This window comes from Felis catus, chromosome B1, assembly GCF_018350175.1.
Source record: "Felis catus isolate Fca126 chromosome B1, F.catus_Fca126_mat1.0, whole genome shotgun sequence".
In the NCBI taxonomy this organism is placed as follows: domain Eukaryota; kingdom Metazoa; phylum Chordata; class Mammalia; order Carnivora; family Felidae; genus Felis; species Felis catus.
The window spans coordinates 165,132,656-165,156,263 of NC_058371.1; the positions used below are offsets into that span (position 1 = coordinate 165,132,656).

The following is a 23,608-nucleotide window of genomic DNA, read 5'->3' on the forward strand; positions in this document are numbered from 1 at the left end:
AAAATTTCCCCTTTCCTTGTTCTTGCACATTATTTTGCAGAGAAGCCATTTTTATTTTTCCTACTTTTTTCCTACTTAAACATACCACTGCTCAGCCTATGACAAAGACTTTCCAATAGTTACTATGCTTTCATGCCAGTGTTTTGTGATGGTTTCCAGTTGCAAAGCTCTGGGATCCTTGTGCAGTCACATTTGCTTTTTAGATGACTCTTCATTTTCTTACTGCAGTCACTTGTGACAATTAGCATCAGAATTTGGCACTTTAATTCTCTCATGTCTCCTGAGTTATACTTGCTTTAAGAGTCCCAGGGCACACTATCATGTCTGCCTTTTTTTTTCAAAACATTCTGAAATCTGTTTCTTGAATGTCTATGATATGTATCTGACTACCTCCTTCTCTTGCTTTTTCGGGCCCTGGGATAACAGGATTTTTCACCTTCTGCAATTTTACCGCTGGTGGCTAGCTCCCCATCATGGCAGGATGATATGTTCAGGAAAAAGAAGATATCTTCCTGCTATCTCACCAGTGAGTCTCCACCATGTTACATGCTTTCCTGTGGCCAGTACCTGATTCCTATGTAGATGCCTGTAGATCTTTCTCTTTGTTTCAGAGAAGTTTGGTAGAAAGGGTGTGCTCCAGGGGTTTAAAGGACCAGCATTCCGGTCTATCACCATCATATACTATCTCTGTGACTTTAGATATGTCACTCATCTGCTGTGAGTCACTGCTTTCTATTCTCTAAAATGGAATTAGAATTCCTATTTACATCTTGCAGTTGGTAAGAAGATAACTTGAAATATTGTGTATAGAAATACTTGGAAAGCTATAAAGTAGAACTCTTACACTAATAAAATCCAGGCTTTTGGGGTTTTTTTGCCTATTGTATTGCTGTTGTTTGGCCAGCATTTAAAACTGTGGATTCCATAAAAGGAATCCAGCACTCTGGCTTCCCTTGAACATTCAAAAAAATAAAAGGTCAGGTTACACCAAGCATTCCAACATGACAGCAATAAGCAGGAGCTGAGATGTGGACGGTAGACAGAGCCTATGATTGACACACTGTACTTATGACCTGTATCCAGTCCCTTCACACATTCACTCTGCGATCACCCTAGTCTAAAGTCTGTTTACCAGGAGCGTTGCAGAGAATTCTTTAGAAATACCAAGGACAGAGTACAATATTGAAAGAGGTTTGTAAGATATGTAGAACAACAATGATGCCATCGTGTGATATTTCTTTACTTAGTGCAAATTTGGTCCCCTACAAACTACCTCCAAAATCACCACTTAGCTGTGCTATTTCTGTAGTAAGACTTGTAAAACTAGGGTGACTTCTATCACAGGTGTTAATTATAAATATTAGTTTTCTTTTCTTAAAATGATAAATATTAAATATAAGATATTAAAGCAAAATCAGAAAGGGTGAAAGAAAGGGAAATTTTGTGCTCTTAAGAGAAGAAGTTAGAAAATCTCTAAAGCTGGCTAGCTGAATTAAGTAAAAATGTGGCATTTTTGTGTCTAAACTAGAATTCAGGGTGGCAAATTATAAACCAAAGTGACCAGTTCTGACGACCAGAGACATTGTGCCTGCAATTTCGTGTAAATTTTCCTGAATGTCATCTGAGATGTGTACGAAGCTGGGCTTTCTCTCTAGAGCTGATGTTTGAAGAATTCTAGGTGAAAATCATATCATCTCAATGTTCTCTGTAGAGTGTATCCATTATTAAAGCAGTCATATAGGCATGAAGCAAATTAGACCTTAAATGTGAATTTCAGACAAGGAAATAACATCTAGGGCAAGAATGAAAGGAGAAAAGGGGTCTCTTAATGTCTTCCTCAGCCATTTTTTAAAGAGAAAGTGAGAGTGCACACATGCATGGGTTGGGGGAGGGGCAATGAGAGGGGAGAGAGAGAGAGAGAGAGAGAGAGAGAGAGAGAGAGAGAGAGAGAGAGAGTCTTAAGCAGGCTCCATGCCCAGCACAGAGCCCAGTGTGGGGCTTATCATGGGCCTAGGTCTCAAGACCCTGAGATCCTGACCTGAGCCTAAATCAAGAGTTGGAGCTTAACCGACTGAGCCACCCAGGTGCCCCATCTGCCATTTTCATTTGATTGGTGGATTTTCACTGGGCTTCCTCTCTGCCTGCTTCATCCCTCCCAGAACATGACGGGTCTCTGCAGAAACTTCTTTAAGGATGCACCAGCTCTCTGTACTGATGCTTTGATGTCTGACAGCTCAGTTTGAAAAAAATCCTCCTTTTGCTGAAGATTTTCAGCTTCTATAATTGGCTTTTTTTCTTTTGTCATTCAAACGCTTCACTAAACCACCCAGGTGAACCTCTTTGTTCTTATGTGTTTCTCCACAGGGTAATTTTGAACTGAAACTAGACTCCCGTGGCATTCATGAAACTCTAAATTTTCTTTCCTCTTTTTGCTTCCACCAACACGGGGTTGTCTCTGCTATTATTCCTGACTCATTCTTTCCAGCATGTGTTTAATATGCCCATTTACCATTTATACACAATTCCCTCACTTCACATGTCCATTTCAAACAACAGCTTGTGGTTTTCCTGGTTTTTGCCAGCCTTGGGAAAAAAAAAACATTAAAAGAGACTTTATTTTTTTCCATCACACTCATAACAAAAAGTAAAAAGAACAATATCTCACAGATTACAAAAATTATGTGAATTTCCTGTGTTACCCTGTTTGTTTTTGGTGGATGTTAATGCCAAAAAGACCGTAACTTATGTAGCAAGAAACTACTAGATACAGGTTAGTAAAATTTAGCAGTTTTACTTTTCACTGTTAGAATTATATTAAGCACAATACAGTAATTAAGTCTGAAATTGATGCTACTTCATCTTGTTACAAATAATTTGCAGTGTTCAATTATTTGAAATACTGCTTATGATTTAAGCAAATGGATGAGTATTTGTTATAAACAAAATTTAGTAGCTCTGAATCAAGGGCAAGGAGCTATTAAATAAGCATAAATTTGAAATAAATTGTTGCTTGATTTCAGATGCCTTAAATGATAGAATCTCAAAGGAATATTGAATTTCTCAAATGGTCATGTACTTACTTCTGTAGGATGGAAAAATGGAAGGAACAAGGGAAGGAGGGAAGGAAGGCAGGAAGTGAAAGAGGGACAGAAGGGAGGAAAGGAAGGGGAGGGAGAAGGAGGAGAGAGAAAGAGAAAGAAGGAAAGGAGGGAGAGAGAAAAGTGGGGAGAGGGAAGGAAGGAAGGAAGGAAGGAAGGAAGGAAGGAAGGAAGGGAGGGAGGGAGGGGGGGAAAGGAAAGGAGAGAGGGAAGAAGAAAAGGAGGGAGGAAAGAAAGAAGAAAAGAAGGTAAGGAGGGAGGGAGAGGGAAGGGAGGAAAGGAGGGAGGGTGGAGAGGAGGAAGGAAGGGAGAGAGGGAGGAAGAGAAAGAAAGACATATTCTTTGAGTGATAGCCTTCTTTAATGAAAAATAATTCTTCTGTAATATCATCTTGAAATGCTCATGAGGTATCACTTCCTACATTTTACTATGATTGTTTCTTTAATTGTTCATCTTCATTCAGTTCTGAAGTTTGTTGAGCAGGAATCATATCTTGCTTATTGTAATCCCTAGCACCATGTTTGGCATGGAGGAGTGCTATATGTCTATAACTATCTATATATCTATACCTATCTACATGTTGATAGCTAATATCTATATCTATATCTGCATTCGAAGAATGACATCAATTCCTGTTCATATAGCCTAAAATTATTTTTCTTTACAATGGTAAAAGGATAGAACTCATGGACTACGTTTTTTAGAAGAGTCATTTAGTAGAGTGTACTCCAAGAATCCAGCAAAGCTGTAAACATTTTGAATGCTGACCTTGGCCACTTCTTTCCTAACCCTCCTGAAATACCAACTCTTTGAATCTTTGCCATGCATGAAAACACAGTAAAGAAAAGCATGCAAAGGAAAGAAGGAATGTGGGTGAGTTTTTGTCAGAGAGTCCATTGAGAGCTCTTAAAAATATTGATTCCCATGCCCCACCTAGCCTAAAGCTTTCAACTGATGTGGGGTGATGCCGAGAAAATCAGTATTCAAGAGTTCCCCACATGATTCGGCGTTCAGCCTGGATTGAAAAACAACTGTCTAGTGGGTCAAATCAACCTGCTTTAGTTGAGCAAGCTCCCAAGTGGGGACAGTTGACATGGCTCACTTACGCTAACACCATGTAAGGGGGTGTCCACTAGGAAAGCTCTGCTAGCACTGTGGTCCTCTCCACTCCTCTGCTCCTGGCCTATTCTGGAGGAGGAGGGACTGGGAAAGGTAGAGAGGGTGGGGAAGGGTTGACGAAGAATAGACTTTGCCTAGGTGGCCATTAGTAAATGTTTTTACTAGTGTTTACGTGCATTGAGCCACCATTAAGCAAATACTTGTTGAGAACCTGCTACATACTAGTTCATGGGGCCTGTGAATACAGCACTGAATAAGACCAACCAAGTCCCTGGCCTCATGGAACTTCTATGCTGGGTGCAAGGCAGAGGATAGACAAACAGCTGTGTTGATGTCATTGATACCAATGAGATAAAAATTAAAGCAGGGTCAAGAGTAGAGAGTGATGGAGACAGAATAGAGCTTAGACTGGGTGGCCAAGGAGGACAGCTATGAGGAGGTGGTGTTTGAGCTGAGACCTCAAAGAAGAGGAGTTAAGGTGGGAACCATATGGGAGCTGAGAGAACAGAAAGGGAAGAGCCTCTGAGTTGAGGATATCCTCAGCATGTCTGAAACTAGAAAGTTCTTGGGGTTGGAATGGAGCAAGTCAGCTCAGGGGCCATGGGGAGAAGTCTACAACGTCTCCAGTGTGATTCAATTTCCCTGGAGAATTATGAGCATGAGATGGACTCAATATAATTTTTTAAAATATTTATTTATTTATTTTTAGAGAGAGAGAGTGAGAGAGAGCAGGGGAGGAGCAGAGAGAGAGAACCCCAAGTGATCCCTGCACTGGCTTGAACTCATGAATTGTGAGATCATGACCAGAACCCAAATCAAGAGTGAGACACTTAACCGAGTAAGCCACCCAGGTGCCCCTCTAATGTTGTTTTTAAAAAGATCACTCTGCTGCCATGAGGAGAATGAGCTCAGGGGGCTAAGGGTAGAAGGGCCTTCTTTTGGGAGGCCATTGCAGTGGTCCAAGTACTTGGCAGTGGTTACATTAAGATAGATTGTGGAAGAGGGAGAAACATCAAGATTCAGGGTATATTTGAAAGTGAAATGGTGAAGATTTGCTGATGCAGAGGATGTTGAGATAAGAGAAAGACGTTTCAACTGTGTCACATGGTTATAAGTACTAAATACCTGTAAAATGCATTCTGAATGCTTAGAACACTGTCAAAAATGTGGTAAACACTAAAAAATCTTAGCTATTGTTGAATATACAAGCAAATGTGTTGAGTAGATGATTCTCTATTCAAATTTGTAGCTCATGGGGGAGGGGAGAGCTAGAGATACATGTTTGGGAGTTACCAGGATTTGGTGGCATTTAAAACCATTGGACTAGATGAAATCTTCAAGGGGATGAGTATGAAATAAGAAGACTGACAGTAGAGCCCTGGGGCACTTTGACATAGACTTGAGAGCAGAGGAGAAGAGGAGACAAGAGGAAACATGAAAAGGGAGGAGAATAAAAAGCCAAGACTAAGAAATTCCTCCAAGAAGCAGCAAGTGCCTCCAAGAAATGGCAAGTTTTTGGAAGAACCTTTTGAAAATTTCAAGCCAAAGGCTTAAAAAGGTTACCATAACTTCCGGTGGTCAGGCTCACAAGACTGCATTGTTTTTGAGCACTTGCTGGGATTATTCTAGTCAACTCCCACCTTAAAACACTTTACTCACTTACCTTTCAGGACTCTCCATGCCCCAGAATTTCCTCTTTCTTCTTCATGTCTTTTTATTATTTCTCCCACTCATTGAAGCAAGAAACCACCCTGGCTGCCTTCCAAATTGAACAAATTTTGCTTTCCAAAATAGCCCCATTCTAGAAACACGAGCTTTTCTTTCTACAAGAATACCTATTTACAAATTAACTCAGGCCATTATAGAGGTGCAGGGAAAGAGCCATTATTTACATAAACAAAATATTTTTAAAAATCACATGTACATTTTAGGGGTATCTGGGTGGCTCAGTCTGTTAAGCGTCCGGCTCTTGGTTTCGGCTCAGGTCATGATCTCAAGGTTCATGAGTTCGAGCCCCATGTCGGGCTCTGTGCTGACAGCACGGAGCCTGCTTGGGATTCTATCTTTCTCCTTCTCTCCCTGTCCCTCCTCACTCTCTCTCTCTCTCTCTCTCTCTCTCTCTCTCAAAATAAATAATTTTTTAAAAAAAATTTGCATGTACATTTTAAAATGTAAATTCGAGTTTAAGCCAATAGCTCTTGAATTCATTTTAGGAGAGAGAGCGCTGCCGTCTGGAAAGTGGTCTTTGGCATCAACAACCTAGACCATCCGTCGACATTTATGCAGACGCGCCTGGTGAGGACCATCATCCTGCACCCTCGCTACAGTCGAGCTGTGGTCGACTACGATATCAGCATAGTGGAGCTAAGCGAAGACATCAATGAAACCATCTACGTGCGGCCGGTCTGCTTACCCGGCACGGAGCAGTCCTTGGAACCGGATACGTACTGCTACATCACAGGCTGGGGGCATATGGGCAACAAAAGTAAGCCACCGTCCTCAGGAGCACTTGCCTTTCAGTTTGTCCCTGGAAAACACTGTGTTACTGCCCAGCCGTTGGCACCAGTTTCCCATTTTCACTTCTAAAAGTGTAGCCACAAATAGCAAAGACGAGGTGCACGTGTCACACCCACCTGCCACGCACATGGAGGTGTCAGCACCTCACGGTACTTGAACCTGCCAGGCTCACATGCAGCCTCAAAAATCCTTCTCTGCACCCCAGATTCTTTCTCCAGGGAGCCGCTGCCGATGCCCTGGGGCTGCCCTGTGAGATAAGGCTTATCTTCCTGGCTTCAGACGGTCTCTACCGGTGATTTGCACTCTGCAGGCCAAGTCACTCTCACTGGGAGCCCCCTCTCTGGAGATCAGGCAGTTTCAGTCCTGCGGTCAGGCTGCATGGTCACGTTTCCAATTCTCTGTTATGATTTGGTCTTGTCAACATCCATAACAAGCTGTAAGTCCTTCCAGAAGGAAACCTGATTTGCCATTTGCCTGTTTAAATTGATTAAAATAGTTGGGCTCTCTAGATGCTTGAAACCTACAAAACACAAAAATTAAGCAATTGGTACTGCCTACTCCCAGCTCCCATAACGGATTCTCTCATTTTGTTGGACCTGTTAAAAGTTTAGAATAAGAATGTAATCAGTGAGGCATTTGCTTTACAGTAAGTGCTGGCCACCCCAACTGTATCAAGAACACCAGCACGGCTCTCGGGAATGCCGATGTATATTGATATCCTGTTATCTATGTTAGCAACTGCCGATTTGATTGACAGTTTTTTTCTTCTTCTCAAAATTTAGTCAGAAAAGTTATGGGCTAAGTTGAGTTTCTTTTCTATGTGATCACTTGAGGACAGAAAGAAAAAGTCAAATGATAGAAATGAGTCAATGCCATCTGAAGAGCTCCCATGGAAGACCTTTGAAGGCGGTGTCGGACATACGATGTCACGATCCCTGTGGCTCTTGGTTTTTCAAAGCTATAATTAGTACTGTGATGTGATATAGCAGAATATGCTTTATATTGCGTCTACTTGTGTTTCCACAATATCCATATCAAACTCACAGCAATCATGTAGCATCACACAGACCACATATATGGCATGGCATGAAGACCAGGGGTCCAAATTCAGTTAGAAAGGTTTGATTGACCCTGACTTTCTAGCTTACTCTAAAATGGAAAAAAAAAATAATAGCAACTGTCTATTTCACAGGATTATTGCAAAGATTAAAGACAAGAGGCCCAGAAAATGCCGAGATCAGGTTTACTGGCCTGTACCCAGTAAATGTTGGTGATGGTTCTTATCACTATTCTTTGCACAATTCATTGAAACTGTTCCCGTCACACTGATTTTCCCATACATGACTCTTTCTTCCTATAAGCTGTCCTGTACATAGGCACTGCTTTACCATCACTATCTAAAAGGAGAACAATGTGTATAATTTGGTAGAAGGTCTAAACAACAAAAGATTATGCTCCAAGAAATCCGTTATTATTCTGTGACAATGTAGAAACAAGATGGAATTCACATGTTCCCTCTGCTGACAGTAGGGATGGCTTTGTCCCTTTCGACATCTCCCTGTCATCTCCTCTAGGATTAAAGGTTCTTACCTCCAGTAATGGCTATGGCAGTACATGATGAGACGTATTCTGTAAACCTAAGAGCAATCATTCCCCTGTTAGACCAGATGGTGTTCTGTACCTTAGCAGAAGGGGGCTGGCATGCTCCGCTGACACTGATCCAGCAGCCTCGCATCTGGGGGCAGTGCTTTGGCTTGATTATTTCCCTTTTCATTTTAGTAGTTGTTGTTCTTGTTGCAGGATATATTAAGGGGGGGCGGAAGCACGAGCCAAGTTACCTAAGCAAGTTACTTGACCAGTCTGTACCTCAGTTTTCCCATTGGTAAAATAAAGGGGTTTGATGAGATGATTGCTGTCAACACTTCTAATTGGAAGATTCTGACGCCAAACAAGACTTGTCTTTGAGACGACACTTTAAGATTATGGTTCTCTTGGTATACAGATGTAATCATTTCATATATAGCTAGCCTCATCTTTGAGTCATTTTACCCTCTTATATATTGTGTTTCTTCTTTTTAAAAAAAATCTAGTGCCTTTTAAGCTGCAAGAGGGAGAAGTCCGCATCATCTCTCTGGAGCAATGCCAGTCCTACTTTGACATGAAGACCATCACCACCCGGATGATATGTGCCGGCTATGAGTCCGGCACAGTCGACTCGTGCATGGTAAATTGCTTTCTGGTTACCGAGGAGATTCAGTTCAGCAGTAATGTCGATGGGTCCATATAAACTTATGATTTATTTGTGGCCCTTTGGGAAGCTTTTTGAAGATTGCTTATTACCAAATGTTTAATTATTCACAGTATGTACTTTATCCAGTACCCGAGTGATCCCCCTAACTACCTCCATGCCCTTCACTCAGGTTGCCCTCAGCTTTCTCATCTACTGCATGGGGAACAGCACCCTGGGTCAGCAAAACGAAGAAAAGCAGTTGTCTGGCCCATCTCAGCAGCTAGCACAAACAAGGTTCTGTGAGGAGCTAGTGGTAATCATGGCTCCAACCAGGCTGCCCCTCCCCACCTCCCCTCCCTGCCCACAGCAGAGTAGCACCAAAGGATGTTTTCAGCCATCAGGGTGACGGCGTTAAAGCACACACCACATCCCACCTTCCAGGCTGTGTGAGAGAACTACCTTTGTCTCAAGAGTTGATTGCTCCTGAGTTGATTGCTTTCGACACCCAGGATTCCTGGTCGCAGTAGTTTCCTGAGCATGCTAACTTAGCAATACAGGGAGGCGTTTTTATTTCTATATAATAAACATTCATTGAATATTATGTTGAACTAGAAACCAGGGAAGGACAAAAGAGTTATTTTTTTTCTTTCCATTTTAAAATTTTAATTCCAGCATAGTTAACATACAATGTTATACTAGTTTCAAGTGTACAAGTGATTCAACAATTCCATTCATCACCCGGGGCTCATCACATGTGCACTCCTTAATCTCCACCACTGATTTCACCCATCCCCCTCCCCACCTCCCCTCATCAGTTTATTCTTTATAATTAAGAGTCTCTTTCTTGACTTGTCTTTTTTTCCCCTTTGTTTGTGTTGTTTCTTATATTTCACATATGAGTGAAATCATATGGTATCTGTCTTTCTCTGACTGAGTTACCTTGCTTAGCATTATACTCTCTTGCTCCATCCGGGTCATTGCAAATGGCAAGATTTCATGCTTTTTATGGCTGAATGATATTCCATATTCCAAGATATCCATATTCCAAGATAAATACCATATCTTCTTTATCCATTCATCAATCAGTGAACACTTGGACTGCTTCCACAACTTGGCTATTGCAAATAATGCTGTTATAAACATCAGGGTGAATGCATCCCTTTGAATTAGTGTTTTTTATTCTTTGGATAAATACTCAGTAGTGCTATTACTGGAACTTAGGATAGTTCTATTTTTACCATTTTGAGGAACCCCTATATTGCTTTCCACAATGGTTGCATCAGTTTGCATTCCCACCAACAGTGCAAGAGTGTCCCTTTTTCTCCATATCCTCACTAACTCGTTTCTTGTGTTTTTGATTTTAGCCATTCTGACAGGTGTAAGGTGATACCTCATTGTAGTTTTTTAAAAAAAATTTTTAATGTTTATTCATTTTTTGAGAGGCAGAGTGTGAGTGGGGGAGGGCCAGAGAGAGAGAGGGAGACACAGAATCCAAAGCAGGCTCCAGGCTCCGAACTGACGGCACAGAGCCCAACGCGGGGCTCAAACTCACAAACCGTGAGATCATGACCTGAGCCAAAGTCAGACGTTTAACCGACTGAGCCACGCTGGCGCCCCTGTAGTTTTTAAAAAATTAATTAATTTTTAAATTTACATCCAAGTTAGTTAGCATATAGTGCAACAGTGATTTCAAGAATAGATTCCTTAATGCTTCTTACCCATTTAGCCCATCCCCCCTCCCACAACCCCTCCAGCCACCCTCTATTTGTTCTCCATATTTAATGTTTGGTCTTATGTTTTGTCCTTCTCCCTATTTTTATATTATTTTTGCTTCCCTTCCCTTATGTTCATCTGTTTTGTATCTTAAATTCCTCATATGATTGAAGTCATATGATATTTGTCTTTCTCTGACTAATTTCGCTCACATTGAAACCCTCTAGTTCCATCCACGTAGTTGCAAATGGCAAGATTTCATTCTTTTTTATTGCCGAGTAATACTCCATTTTGTGTGTGTGTGTGTGTGTGTGTGTGTGTGTGTGTGTGTGTGTGTGTGTGTATACTACATCTTCTTTATCCATTCATCTATCAATGGATATTTGGGATCTTTCCATACTTTGGCTATGGTCGATAGTGCTGCTATAAACATGGGGGTGCATGTGCCTCTTCAAAACAGCACATTTGTATCCGTTGGATATGTATCTAGTAATGCAATTGCTGGGTTGTAGGGCAGTTCTGTTTTAAGTTTTTGAGGAACCACCATACCGTTTTCCAGAGTGGCTGCACCAGTTTGCATTCCCACCAACAACACAAAAGAGATCCTCATTCTCCACATCCTCGCCAACACCTGTTGTTGCCTGAGTTGTTAATGTTTTCCATTCTGACTGGTGTGAGGTGGTACCACTTTGTGGTTTTGATTTGTATTCTCCTGATGATGAGTGATGTTGACCATTTTTTTATGTGTCGGTTGGCCATCTGGATGTCTTTGGAGAAGTGTCTATTCATGTCTTTTGCCCATTTCTTCACTGGATTATTTGTTTTTTGGGGGTTGAGTTTAATAAGTTCTTTATAGATTTTGGATACTAACCCTTTATCTGATATGTCATCTCCTATTCCGTCAGTTGCCTTTTAGTTTTGCTGATTGTTTCCTTTGCTGTGCAGAAGCTTTTTATTTTGATGAGGTCCCAATAATTCATTTTTGCTTTTGTTTCCCTTGCCTCTGGAGACGTATTGAGTAAGAAGTTGCTGTGGGCGAGTCAAAGAAGTTTTTGCCTGCTTTCTTCTCTAGGATTTTGATGGTTTCCTGTCTTACATTTAGGTCTTTTATCCATTTTGAGTTTATTTTTGTGTATGGTGTAAGAAAGTGGTCCAGGTTAATTTTTCTGCATGTCGCTGTCCAGTTTTCCCAGCACCACTTGCTGAAGAGACTGTCTTTATTCCATTGGATATTCTTCCCTGCTTTGTCAAAGATTAGATTAATCTTTGTCAAAGATTAGGTTTGTGGGTCCATTTCTGGGTTCTCTATTCTGTTCCATTGATCTGAGTGTCTGTTCTTGTGCCAGTATCATACTGTCTTGATGATTACAGCTTTCTAGTATAGCTTAAAGTCGGGGATTGTGATGCCTCCTGCTTTGGTTTTCTTTTTCAAGATTGCTTTGGCTATTCAGGATCTTTTCTGAGTCCATACAAATTTTAGGATTGTTTGTTCTAGCTCTGTGCAGAATGCTGGTGTCATTTTGATAGGGATTGCGTTGAATATGTAGATTGCTTTGGGTAGTATCGACATTTTAACAATATTTGTTCTTCCAATCAGGAGCATGGAATCTTTTTCCATTTTTGTGTGTCTTCTTCAACTTCTTTCATAAGCTTTCTATAATTTTCAGTGTACAGGTTTTTCACCTCTTTGCTTATGTTTATTCCTAGGTATTTTATGGTTTTTGGTGCAATTGTAAATGGAATCGATTCATTGATTTCTCTTTCTGTTGCTTCATTATTGGTGTATAGGAATGGTACTGATTTCTGTGCACTGATTTCATATCCTGTGACTTTGCTGAACTCATGGATCAGTCTAGCAGTTTTTTGGTGGAATCTTTTGGGTTTTCTATATAGAGTATCATGTCATCTGCGAAGAGTGAAAGTTTGACTTCCTCCTGGCTGACTTGGATGCCTTTTATTCCCTTGTGTTGTCTTATTGCTGAGACTAAGACTCCAATACTATGTTGAATAACAGTGGTGATAGTGGACATTCTTGTCGTATTCCTGACCATAAGGGGAAAGCTCTCAGTGTTTCCCCATTGATGAGGATATTAGCAGTGGGTCTTTCATATATGGCTTTTATGATCTTGAAGTTTGATCCTACCATCTCTACTTTCTTGAGGGTTTTTATCAAGAAAGGATGCTGTATTTTGTCAAATTCTTTCTCTGCATCTATTGACAGGATCATGTGGTTCTTGTCCTTTCTTTTATTGACATAAGAAAAGTTAACACCTATTCTTTTGAGGCTATTCCAAAAAAATAGAAATGGAAGGACAACTTCCAAACTATTCTGTGAAGCGAGCATTACCTTGATTCCAAAACCAGACAAAAACCCCACTAAAAAGGAAAACTACAGACCAATTTCCCTGGTGAACATGGATGCAAAAATCCTCAACAAGATACTAGCCAACCAGATCCAACAATACATTAAAAGAATTATTCACCACAACCAAGTGGGATTTATACCTGGGATGCAGGGCTGGTTCAATATCCTCACTGTAGTTTTGATTTGTGTTTTCCTGATGATGAGGGATGTTGAACATCTTTTCATGTGTCTGTTGGCCATCTGGATGTGTTCTTTGGAAAAATGTCTGTTCATGTCTTCTGCCTATTTTTTAATTGGGTTATTTGTGTTGTGGGTGTTGAGTTGTATCAGTTCTTTATATATTTTGGATACTAACCCTTTATTGGATTTGTCGTTTGCAAATATCTTCTCCCATTCCATAGGCGGTTTTTTAGTTTTGTTGATTGTTTCCTTCGCTGTGCAGAAGCTTTTTATTTTGATGTGGCTCTAATAGTTCATTTTTATTTTTGCTTTTATTTCCTTTCCCTCAAGAGAGATATCTAGAAAAATGTTGCTGTGGCCAATGTCAGAAACATTACTGCCTGGACATGTACATGCTGACTAGTTTTCCCAGCACCATTTGTTGAAGAGACTTTTTCCCATTGGATATTCTTTCCTGTTTTGTTGAAGATTTATTGACCATATAATTGTGGGTTTATTTCTGGGTTTTCTATTCTGTTCTATTGATAAATGTGTCTGTTTTTGTGCCAGGACCATACTGTTTTGATCACTACAGCTTTGAAATATAACTTGAAGTCTGAAATTGTGAAACTTTCAGGTTTGTTTTTCTTTTTCAAAATTGCATTGGTTATTCAAGGTCTTTTGTGGTTCCATATAAATTTTAGGATTGTTTGTTCTGGTTTTGTGAAAAATGCTCTTGGTATTTTGATAGAGATTGCATTAAATCTGTAGACTGCTGTAGGTGGTATGGACATTTTAATAATATTTGTTCTTTCAATCCAAGATCGTGGAACATCTTTCCATTTCTTTGTGTCATCTTCAATTTCTTTCATCAATGTTTTATAGTTTTCAGAGTATAGGTCTTTCACCTCTCTGGTTAAGTTTATTCCTGGTATCTTACAATTTTCGGTGCAGTTGTAAATTGGATTGTGAATTTCTCTTTCTGCTTCAAAGAAGTTTACAACAGAGTGCAACTGCTACGGAAGACCTTTGTTATTTCACTGCTGTTCAGTAAAACAGATTGCCCCTCACATTTTAGAATTGACAAGAGATCAACAATGTCATTACCGCTCACACGACATAACAAAAGGACATTCTCAGTGGCCTATTTCAAAACGGGCAAATCAGGGGACTGGAAATGGCCCAGTGGTGATTCTTTAGCTGTCATGGGAAAGAGGGAGGCGGGCACCTCCTCTGGAGTTTCACCAAGGCCACAGTCTCTTCTGCTTCCTGACCAGGAATTGTCCAAATGAGGTGGGCAGTAGTGGAAGAATTCCTACCTTCATGAGAGGCCCAGATTTGATTTCCCAAGCCAAAAAAAAAAAAAAAAAAAGTGGGAAGGCAGCTTGGTGTGGGTCTTGGGACACAGAATGTGCAACCTGAAAGTTTTGGGTTGGGTCCTATCTCTGCCTGTAAGAACAAAGTGACCTGGAGAAGTTTCTCTAGAAAGTTTTCTCATGGGGCGCCTGGGTGGCACAGTCGGTTAAGCGTCCGACTTCAGCCAGGTCACGATCTCGCGGTCCATGAGTTCGAGCCCCGCGTCAGGCTCTGGGCTGATGGCTCGGAGCCTGGAGCCTGTTTCCGATTCTGTGTCTCCCTCTCTCTCTGCCCCTCCCCCATTCATGCTCTGTCTCTCTCTGTCCCAAAAATAAAATAAACGTTGAAAAAAAAATTAAAAAAAAAGAAAGTTTTCTCATAAGATGGGGCTGATTCTAATATTCAGGGTGTTTGATGATTACCCACGTCCATGTATGTGAAAGCCCTTTCACCTGTGTGTGATGTCCGACTCACTCAATGAATTGTACCTTTAGCATCAGTATCTATCGGTTGGTGCTTGTTGTGTTCCAGTATCTCTTCCAAGTGCTTTTTAATAACTCATTTAATCCTCACAATCAACGCTTGTGGCAGTATCATTGTTTCTGCTATTTTACAAATCAAGACGACAAGGGAGCAGAGAGGTTAAGTAATTGACCCCCGTATCACCCAGCATGAAGGTGGCAGAGTGAGGATATGAACTCAGGAAGTCCAGCTTCAGGGTCCAAGTGCTCAACCGCTACACTCTCCTGGTAACAGTGATGAGTGTGTATACATTTCTCCCTGTTCCCAACACCATTCGGAGACCCACCCCAAATTAGTGCCTCTTCATCCCTTGGTAATTGCTAAAGGAGAAGAAGGGAGGTGTTCTTTGAAAGAGAATTGAAGCCCAAGCACAGGCACAGGCATGTTCATATCATGTTGCCTGGTAGGAACTAGGTCCTAGGAGTTCAACACTGTGGTTGTCTTAAATGCATACCAGATACTCTATAATACATCCCCAGGGAGCATACAGAACAAAACAAATAATCAAAAGCTACTTTTTCCCCAGGTCTGGAGCAAGATTATTTACCAGAACCTCTCGTTATCTTCCTCAATTACATCCATAGCATACATTGGAAGCTGTTAGACCCTTGTGTTAAGGTCTAGAAATAAATCATGGGGATCAATACTGAAGCCAAACATAAACTTTGGCCTAACGCCCAATGTTATGAAGAGGAAGAGGACCAAAGAAGAGCAAATTATGCATTTTTGCTGTATAATCCCTTGTATTTGAATTGCTTCTTTCTCCTCTCTTGCTTTCCACCTGACACTTGTTTATTTGCCTCACGACGCTTAACTCAAAATCCACATCTTGGGAAGGCAAGATGGCTTTCAAGTAGAGTTATGCTTGGTACCCAAGCAGACTTGTGACCTCTCTGGGACAAAAAAAATGGTGCCTTCTTCGTCTTCATAGACCCTAGCACAGAATCTTGCAGAGTAGATGCTGAATAGTTATTTGGCTAAATTCCTGATCTGAAAGTACAGAGATGCTGACTGTACACGTCTCATTTTTTTTTAGAAATGCTAGTTACATTTTATTTTATTGGCAGCATCTTTCAGTATACCGAATTCCCAAGTTACCGTGTACCCCTTTCCATTCTCTTCTCTGCAGAGGCTTCTTTTTTTATTTTTTTTAATTTTTATTTATTTTTTTTAATTTTATTTTTGGGACAGAGAGAGACAGAGCATGAACGGGGGAGGGGCAGAGAGAGAGGGAGACACAGAATCGGAAACAGGCTCCAGGCTCTGAGCCATCAGCCCAGAGCCTGATGCGGGGCTCGAACTCACGGACCGCGAGATCGTGACCTGGCTGAAGTCGGATGCTTAACCGACTGCGCCACCCAGGCGCCCCTACAGAGGCTTCTTTTTTAGAGGCAACGTAGGCATGTCCAACTTTAATAACACTCTGGCATAATAAACAGCTTATCCTAAATAAGTCAGCATTTTACTCTTGCCTTTACCTAAGGGGAGATAAAACAATTGTGGAATTTGATAAAATTTTTCTAGTAAATTTTGCTTTAAAAAACTCCATGAGGCTTCCAGGCAAAACAGTTTATTCAGCCTCTTGCAAGGTCTATCCTTACTATTCAGGCTTACGGCATTGCTAAGTTAGAGGCGTCCAGGCAGAACAGTTTATTCAGCCTCTTGCAAGGTCTATCCTTACTATTCAGGCTTACGGCATTGCTAAGTTAGAGGCGTCCAGGCAGAACAGTTTATTCAGCCTCTTGCAAGGTCTATCCTTACTATTCAGGCTTACGGCATTGCTAAGTTAGGAACGTAAGGATCGCCATTGCCACAAAAGCCCACAGCACAGTCAAAACTCTATTTCTAATAGCAGTAGTAGTTGCTGACACTTCTGAGAAGTAGTTATGGAGCTGGAGTCATGGTGTCAGGACGCCTGCATCTAACGCTAACTCTGCCAACGAACACGTTACACACCTGTGCTTCAGGCTCATTGCCTCCAACACGCATATTATAATTATTGTCAACTCATAGGGGTTTCATAAGGATTAAATGAGCTAATCCGAGGGCAAGTGTTTAGAGGAGGCATCAATAAACATAATTACTGTTTTTCTCCAACATGACCCGAGCGGGAAGACCATCTAGCTAATTCTAAGTCTGAAATTCTTACAGGGCAAGGATTATTGGTAAACTCCCACTATGAATTTCCACACTTACTTCCTTATTTTACAAGGTATCCATCCCTCTCTTTTGAGGCAGTGTGGAATGCACTTAATCTCTGATCTTTTCAGATGTAACAAATAGTAACATTTATAAAGTCATAGTGTCTTAATTACATGTGGGCAGAAGAACTGCAACACCTGAAGTTAGATGTCAAGAAGGAAAATCCCCACACATGTGAAAGAGAATACAAGCTATCCACAAAATACCTTGCCGGAAATAATTCTTGGTGGTGTTTTCCATTCAAGCATACTAATTGGAACGGTCCTAAAAACTACTAAGAAATCAAGCAAGTTGTCAGTGTCTTTTACTGACTGCACACATTAATGGAGCATGAATCTCGAAAATAGGGTTATTCTGGAGTATTTTTCTAGTAGTGCTTTGTGGAGAAAATCAAATCTCTGAATGTCCCATTTGGGTACTTTCCACATTTATAAAATGACTCAAAGAATGAGATCAAACTAGCAGAGTATTAGTTCTGATACACCCATTTAAAAAGAAATTATGACCTATTTGAATTTAGCACAGGAAATGACTGAGAAACCTTCTGATTTCTTGGGGAAAAAAAAAGAATGTAGTCCTTTCCCAAGGCACCTCCGTTTTTTTCAAGATCAGAGTGTAAGTGCAAGTTCCACTTGCGTAGGTCGAAAGCACGCTCCCTCCACCAGTTGGCAATGAAAGCTTTGTTAGAACTTTCCAAGAAGTTGGTTAAGTTGGGTTTGGCTTTATTGCACCCTCAGGATAACACAGACGCCATGAGGGTTCCGAAATACCAGTGACTAATGTGCACTGCTATTCATTACAGGGTGACAGCGGCGGGCCACTTGTTTGTGAGCGGTCTGGAGGACAGTGGACATTATTTGGTTTAACCTCATGGGGCTCCGTGTGCTTTTCCAAAGTCCTGGGGCCTGGGGTTTATAGCAATGTGTCCTACTTCGTCGAGTGGATTGAAAGACAAATATACATCCATACCTTCCTCCTAAACTAATCCCAAAGATGATCAGAGACTTTTGCCAGCTACTTTCAAAGAAAATGGCCTTTTTGACTGTGGAGTGCTTCCCGCAGACAGCTGAACAGAAGCACTTTCCGTGGACCGGGATGCTCGGCAGTGCACTGCAAATTTTCATGTTTGTTTTGGTCTAATTTTATTCCATTTTTTTTCAACTTTAGTTTTCTCTTGTTTCAAGTTTAATGAAGTCTTTAAAAAAAAAAAAAAACCCAAAACAAAGAAAAGCAGATTTTGTTCTCCTGCCAGGCCTAACCTTGACCTTAGCACAAAATTTATCAGCCCTGGAATATGACAGGTGCTAGGGGAGCAGGTTATGGAAAATTCTCTTTCAGTCACAAAGAGGACCTTGAGATCCAGGATGACTAATCTTTGCCGGTTTTTGTTTCTTGAGCACAGTGGCAAATTGCAATATTAATGCTGGAGACTTGCTTTTGATTTATTAAAAAGCCAGGATAATTTACAAGCTTAAATGATTTACTGTTACTCTTCTCAAGTTTGCATAATTCTGAGAACCTATGACAGACAGATATAAAAGACAAGTAGCATCCACTGCGGTAGCTGAAATGGAAGGACATTTTGAACACAAAGTTCTTCAGACATCAACATTAGCTCTCCCATAGAGGACTGCACGCTCTGAACTCAAATCAAGGATGTTGCTTTATAGAAAAGTCTCCACAAAAGCTTCTCCAGAGCTGGGGTTTGTTCATTGTGTATCGGCTGACTGAGATTTTAACAACTAGAAGCATATTCGTGGAAAACATTTTGTTTTGCCTGTGTGACAATGAATGGAGTTAAAGCTTGCCAAAGGAGAACTCGCTTTAGACTGGAGAGATTCAATTTTGGAAGAGGAAAATTAAATTGCACCCAACCTCCAATTCCATATTTTCCAATTGTCCTGTGTTCACCCATAACAATAGAGTCGCAGAACCGCATCTCAAAGCACGGTGAAAGTTTGCCTGGAGTACCACATTTTGTCCTTGAAACATGTTTCCTATCTGGTGTTGTTGCCATTTCCTCCTGTTGATGGTTAAAACAAAATTTTTTTTACTGCTTTTAAGCACTAGGCCACTTTATGCACATCAATCTCTCCCCACTAAAAAGCTCCAAAATATAGATTTTCACACGGAAGTAATTTAGTTAGGTGTTCATTTTGCAACATCCAAATGCCTTTTGAGCAAGTAGGGTTCCCTACTAACCTTCACCAGCAAGCAACCCGGACTGCCTCAGCAGACACTACCTGCTATTTTATACATGTATTTTTCTACTCTTTTCTATGTGCCCACATATTTCAGTTTCAAAAAGTTGTCTTGACACGTTCCATGTTATTCCTCTCCTATTCTCTAGTTTGTGTGAACCTACTCAGAATGTGAAATCCAGCAACGGAATTGCAGTCACAACTGTATGAAAGTTTAAGAACATTATGTCAGTTTTGTTATAGTTGTAGGTACATACTTAATGTAATAACTTTTAGCCTTGCTCAACTTCTGTTCAGTCAAGTGTACCTGTTGTACTTATTTTAAATAACCTGCAATACAAATAAAGTGGTACAATCCTTTTTTTTTTTTTTTTTTTTTTTTTTTTTACTGGACATGGAACATGGATGGAAAGTCCCAGGCAACTGTGTCTCCCACCATAATTGTTGGCCCCAGCCTCCTACCAACCTGAATTTACCTGTCTTGGACTCCCTCTCACAGGAACATGCTCTTTTATTTTAGGTAACAGATGGCTTTTTGAAGTGAAAGGTTGCTAATAGTCTCAGGTTACTTAAGTGTCCAAAGAAAACTTTAATCCTGGAAGAGTGCAAGGATCTTTCATGTCTACAGAGTACATTTTGGGAGCCTGGAATAACTCTTTTATAAATCTTTTGGGATAAAATTATACCTCAAAATATACATTATTAACCATTTTTTTTCTGGCTATAAAGAACAATGATCCCTCAAATTTGGGAAAATATATTGAGCACCAAAATGCAAAAACTTTGTGTAAAGGTTACTCACTTGTAAATGAGGCCTGTCAAGGGCTTGATATGGATCCCAAATCTTTTTTTGCCTGAGGGCTAGCTGTGTGACAGAATCCTGAATTTTTCAGAATCTAAAAGATACAATATAGTTTAGCACCCAGTTATACATTTTTATAGCAAAACACCTGAATAATTATATTGAATAAATAGTTTTACATCTGTCTGGTACATTTAATTTGTGCCTAACTTATGAAAAAACCCTCACGTTTCAGACCTCTTGGGATTTTAGAATTGTGGATAAGAGGTTGCGGACACATAACATGAACACTCGAGTTTCTTCTACTCTTACGTACGGATACTTGACATCTGGAAACTTAACTTTTTTTCTTAGTCTTCTTGGCTTATTCTTTTCTCTTTACATTCTAACCCTTTATTTATATTCAGAGAATGAATGCCAGCTGCTATGACATTACTGATTTTTCCATATAAGAAAAGGTCACTACAATATTCTGGTAAAAGGTGTGCTTTAAGAGCTTCCTTCTAAGCTCAGGTAACAATTACTATTAGGTTCAATGGTATCTACAGGAATGATGACAGTTTTTTGTACAAATTATTTATTAAACAATTTTTAAAAAATCATTAAGAAAGCAGAAAGCAACCTCTAATATCCATGTGGGATTTTGAAAGTTCTAGAAATCAGTCTGTATAAAAGACTATTTGTAGTAGCATCAGACAGTTATAAAAAAAAAAAAATGTCAGACCAGGAAAGTAGGTATCAGGAAAATATCAAGCCCTGAGAATACCAGATTAATAGTCATAAGACCTTGATACAGACAGAGAACATTGGCATGGAGATTTCAGGAAGGAGATTCAGGGTGACTAGTGGCTGACAATGTTCAGATGAATAGATACTGAATTTTAAAAAGAACTCAACAAGAATAGATGATCTTATAATACCTGGGCTTACTTGGTAAACTAGACTTTGTTCCAACTAAAGCCAGCATACATGATTTGCAACAGCAAGTAACTTGCTATGGACATTCCTGTCCTAAAATGTATTTAAAAAATGAAGTTTTCTAAGAACCTCATGAAATCCTTCTGAGAACCACCTGTATCAGTCCCAATTCACAGTAAATCACTTTTAAAAGTTGTAACACCAGAGAATTTGTAGGATTCTGTAAGGACCATGAACCCTCAAATGGTCTCTGAAAGACTGTTTTGAAATTGATTGTCTCATTTTGATCAGGCTTTTGATTGTAAGTTTTAGAATACAAGAAATTGCCAAATAGGCTAGAGACTCAGCTGATTCTGTCTGCCCCTACCTATGGTCTGTGTCCCAACTGACAACAGCTGCATAGAGGCAGACCTCATAAAAGGTTGTCTTTTGACTGAAAGCTGAGAGAGAAACACATTCCTACGGAACCCTGGCATCCCTCTGCCCTTTCCCAATGAAGACTCCCCCTCAAGAGAACACTGACATGAGCAGAAAGATATGCCTAACATCTGCAGGCGACCAAAGGCATCTTCCTGCATGAAATAAGCTACTAATAATCACTAACTCCATTTCAAATAGTATAGCTATTACCCTATTTTAGGTACACTGTCATTAGAAGGTTCTTTGAATTTTTCTGGAAGTGAACCATTTATATGTAACATTTTTTTCTCTTTGGAGTTCTAACTGATCTGAAAACTACTTTTTCTTCATTTAAAACAATTCAGATTGGAGTCTGCTCATTGAAAACACTTCCCTGGAATCAGAGATCTCCCAATTAAATAAATACATCTCAAAGGAATCCCTTAAGAATGTCTGCACTTGTAAGACAATAAAAGAGCTTTTACCAAGTCCAAAAAGTTTCATAAAAGCATTTGATTCTGAATTAAGTATTTTACTTCCCTAAACTCTGTTCAGGTCACACTCCAAGTCCTTTTACAAATGTATCTACAAACATACGATAAAGGTCATCACATTGGCTTTTCCAAGCACAGTAGAATGAATGTTCATGTCCCTTAGGGAAAAATCCATTTCATTCTTGATAGAGGTGCCTCTTCAAGGTCCCTCTTCCAAATCTGAGGGAATACTTGCAACTCCAAGGAGGCTACAATGCTTTTTTTTTTTAACCCTTTGGGGGCCCAGCCATCCCTGAGGCCTTGGTTTCACAGTAGCCTGAGTCCAAATCAGTTTCATGGACAGAGAAGTCTCCCTGGTCAACAGGACGAGAAGGTGCTGACATCATTGCAAAGCTGTCAGCAGGGCCAGACTTAGCTCTTTTCTCTGACTTGGAGTCTGAGTGGTCAGCATTCTTGGGTGTCACTTGGCCCATCTTTCCAGCCTCTGCCCACTTCTTGAGAGCTTTAGTCCTCTCCTCTGGAGTCAGTCTGTCAAAGTGCTTCGCCCTTAGAACTGGAGATGGAAATAGGGATCCCTGAAGAACTCGGTATACAAACCTAGGTTACAAAAAGCACCACAGAGTTACACTCACCTCAAATGTAGCACAGGGACACAAAAAATACTCACCAATTAGAAAAAGTAAAAGGGTCTGGTGGCCATTTGTCTTCCTGAGGTAAAAGGAAAAGATACGCAAACTATAAAATGGAGGCAGTAACAATATTAAATAAGTTGATATTTGTAAAAGCACTTGGAAAACAGTGAGTGCCCTAAAAGTGCTTATCAAATCAATAAAAAAATAAAATCTTAGCAGGACAGGTGCCGACACTGCTAGATCATAGGCTGTTAGATAAGTTAATACATGGAAAGCAGACAGAGTGTTGGCACATAGTAAGCATTCAAAAAATGCTAGCTCTTAGTTTCCCGTGAGTACTATGACACATTGCTACAAACTTGTCCCTTTCAGTCCAAGCTGGCAGTGTTTATGCTGGTACAGGATTCTCATAAGCCTTGTGGGTCTCCAATATATATGTCATGCAGAGTTACGCCGTTAATTGAGGGTCCTCCACAGATCTTTCCTACATAACCCCATCTCCTTTCCTGGTGGCTGTCAAGATGGCTGAAGGGATCCAGAAGTCACAGACCTGATCTCTTCAGCACCAGCAAAAGGTTGTCCGGCCGCACTGTTCCCCTTTTCTCTAGAGCATATTCCCCAAAGCCAATCTCTTAATTGTAACAACTTTTAAAATCTGGATAGGCTGAGAATTTTGTAAATCTAGCTTCTCTGGGTTTAACAGGCCTTCCCTCAGTCTATTTTCTCTCACATTTTACTCAAAGCAGCATGCAGAAACCAGGCCAAATCTTCAACACTAAATATCCAAATTCATAGTTCATCAATTCTGTTTTCCACATAACAGAACACACTTTGGGTACGTTTTCTGCCACTACATTGCAAAGATCCCCTTCCCTCAAACT

The 23,608-nt window shown here is 40.3% G+C and overlaps 2 protein-coding genes across 18 annotated transcripts in view; one reads left to right on the forward strand and one right to left on the reverse strand.

Moving 5' to 3' along the window:
• The window catches only part of CORIN (corin, serine peptidase), a 257,422-nt gene extending 237,580 nt beyond the window's left edge, over nucleotides 1-19,842 (forward strand). For 4 of the 13 annotated variants that reach the window (XM_019829551.3, XM_045056412.1, XM_045056414.1 and 1 more), the window contains 3 exons: nucleotides 6,431-6,702; nucleotides 8,825-8,958; nucleotides 18,084-19,842. In XM_019829551.3, coding sequence (XP_019685110.2) covers nucleotides 6,431-6,702; nucleotides 8,825-8,958; nucleotides 18,084-18,266 — 589 coding nt within the window. In that variant the 3' untranslated portion in view covers nucleotides 18,267-19,842. Of the gene's footprint in view, nucleotides 1-6,430; nucleotides 6,703-8,824; nucleotides 8,959-9,154; nucleotides 9,767-13,552; nucleotides 13,706-18,083 lie in introns of those variants that run through there. The other 9 variants (XM_045056421.1, XM_045056413.1, XM_045056411.1 and 6 more) reach the window with 5 other exon arrangements.
• A 2,257-nt stretch (nucleotides 19,843-22,099) lies between these two features.
• Nucleotides 22,100-23,608, reverse strand: part of ATP10D (ATPase phospholipid transporting 10D (putative)) — a 108,241-nt gene continuing 106,732 nt past the window's right edge. For all 5 annotated transcript variants that reach the window (XM_045056408.1, XM_023253139.2, XM_003985402.6 and 2 more), the window contains one exon: nucleotides 22,100-22,692. In XM_045056408.1, coding sequence (XP_044912343.1) covers nucleotides 22,362-22,692 — 331 coding nt within the window. In that variant the 3' untranslated portion in view covers nucleotides 22,100-22,361. The remainder of the gene's footprint in view (nucleotides 22,693-23,608) is intronic.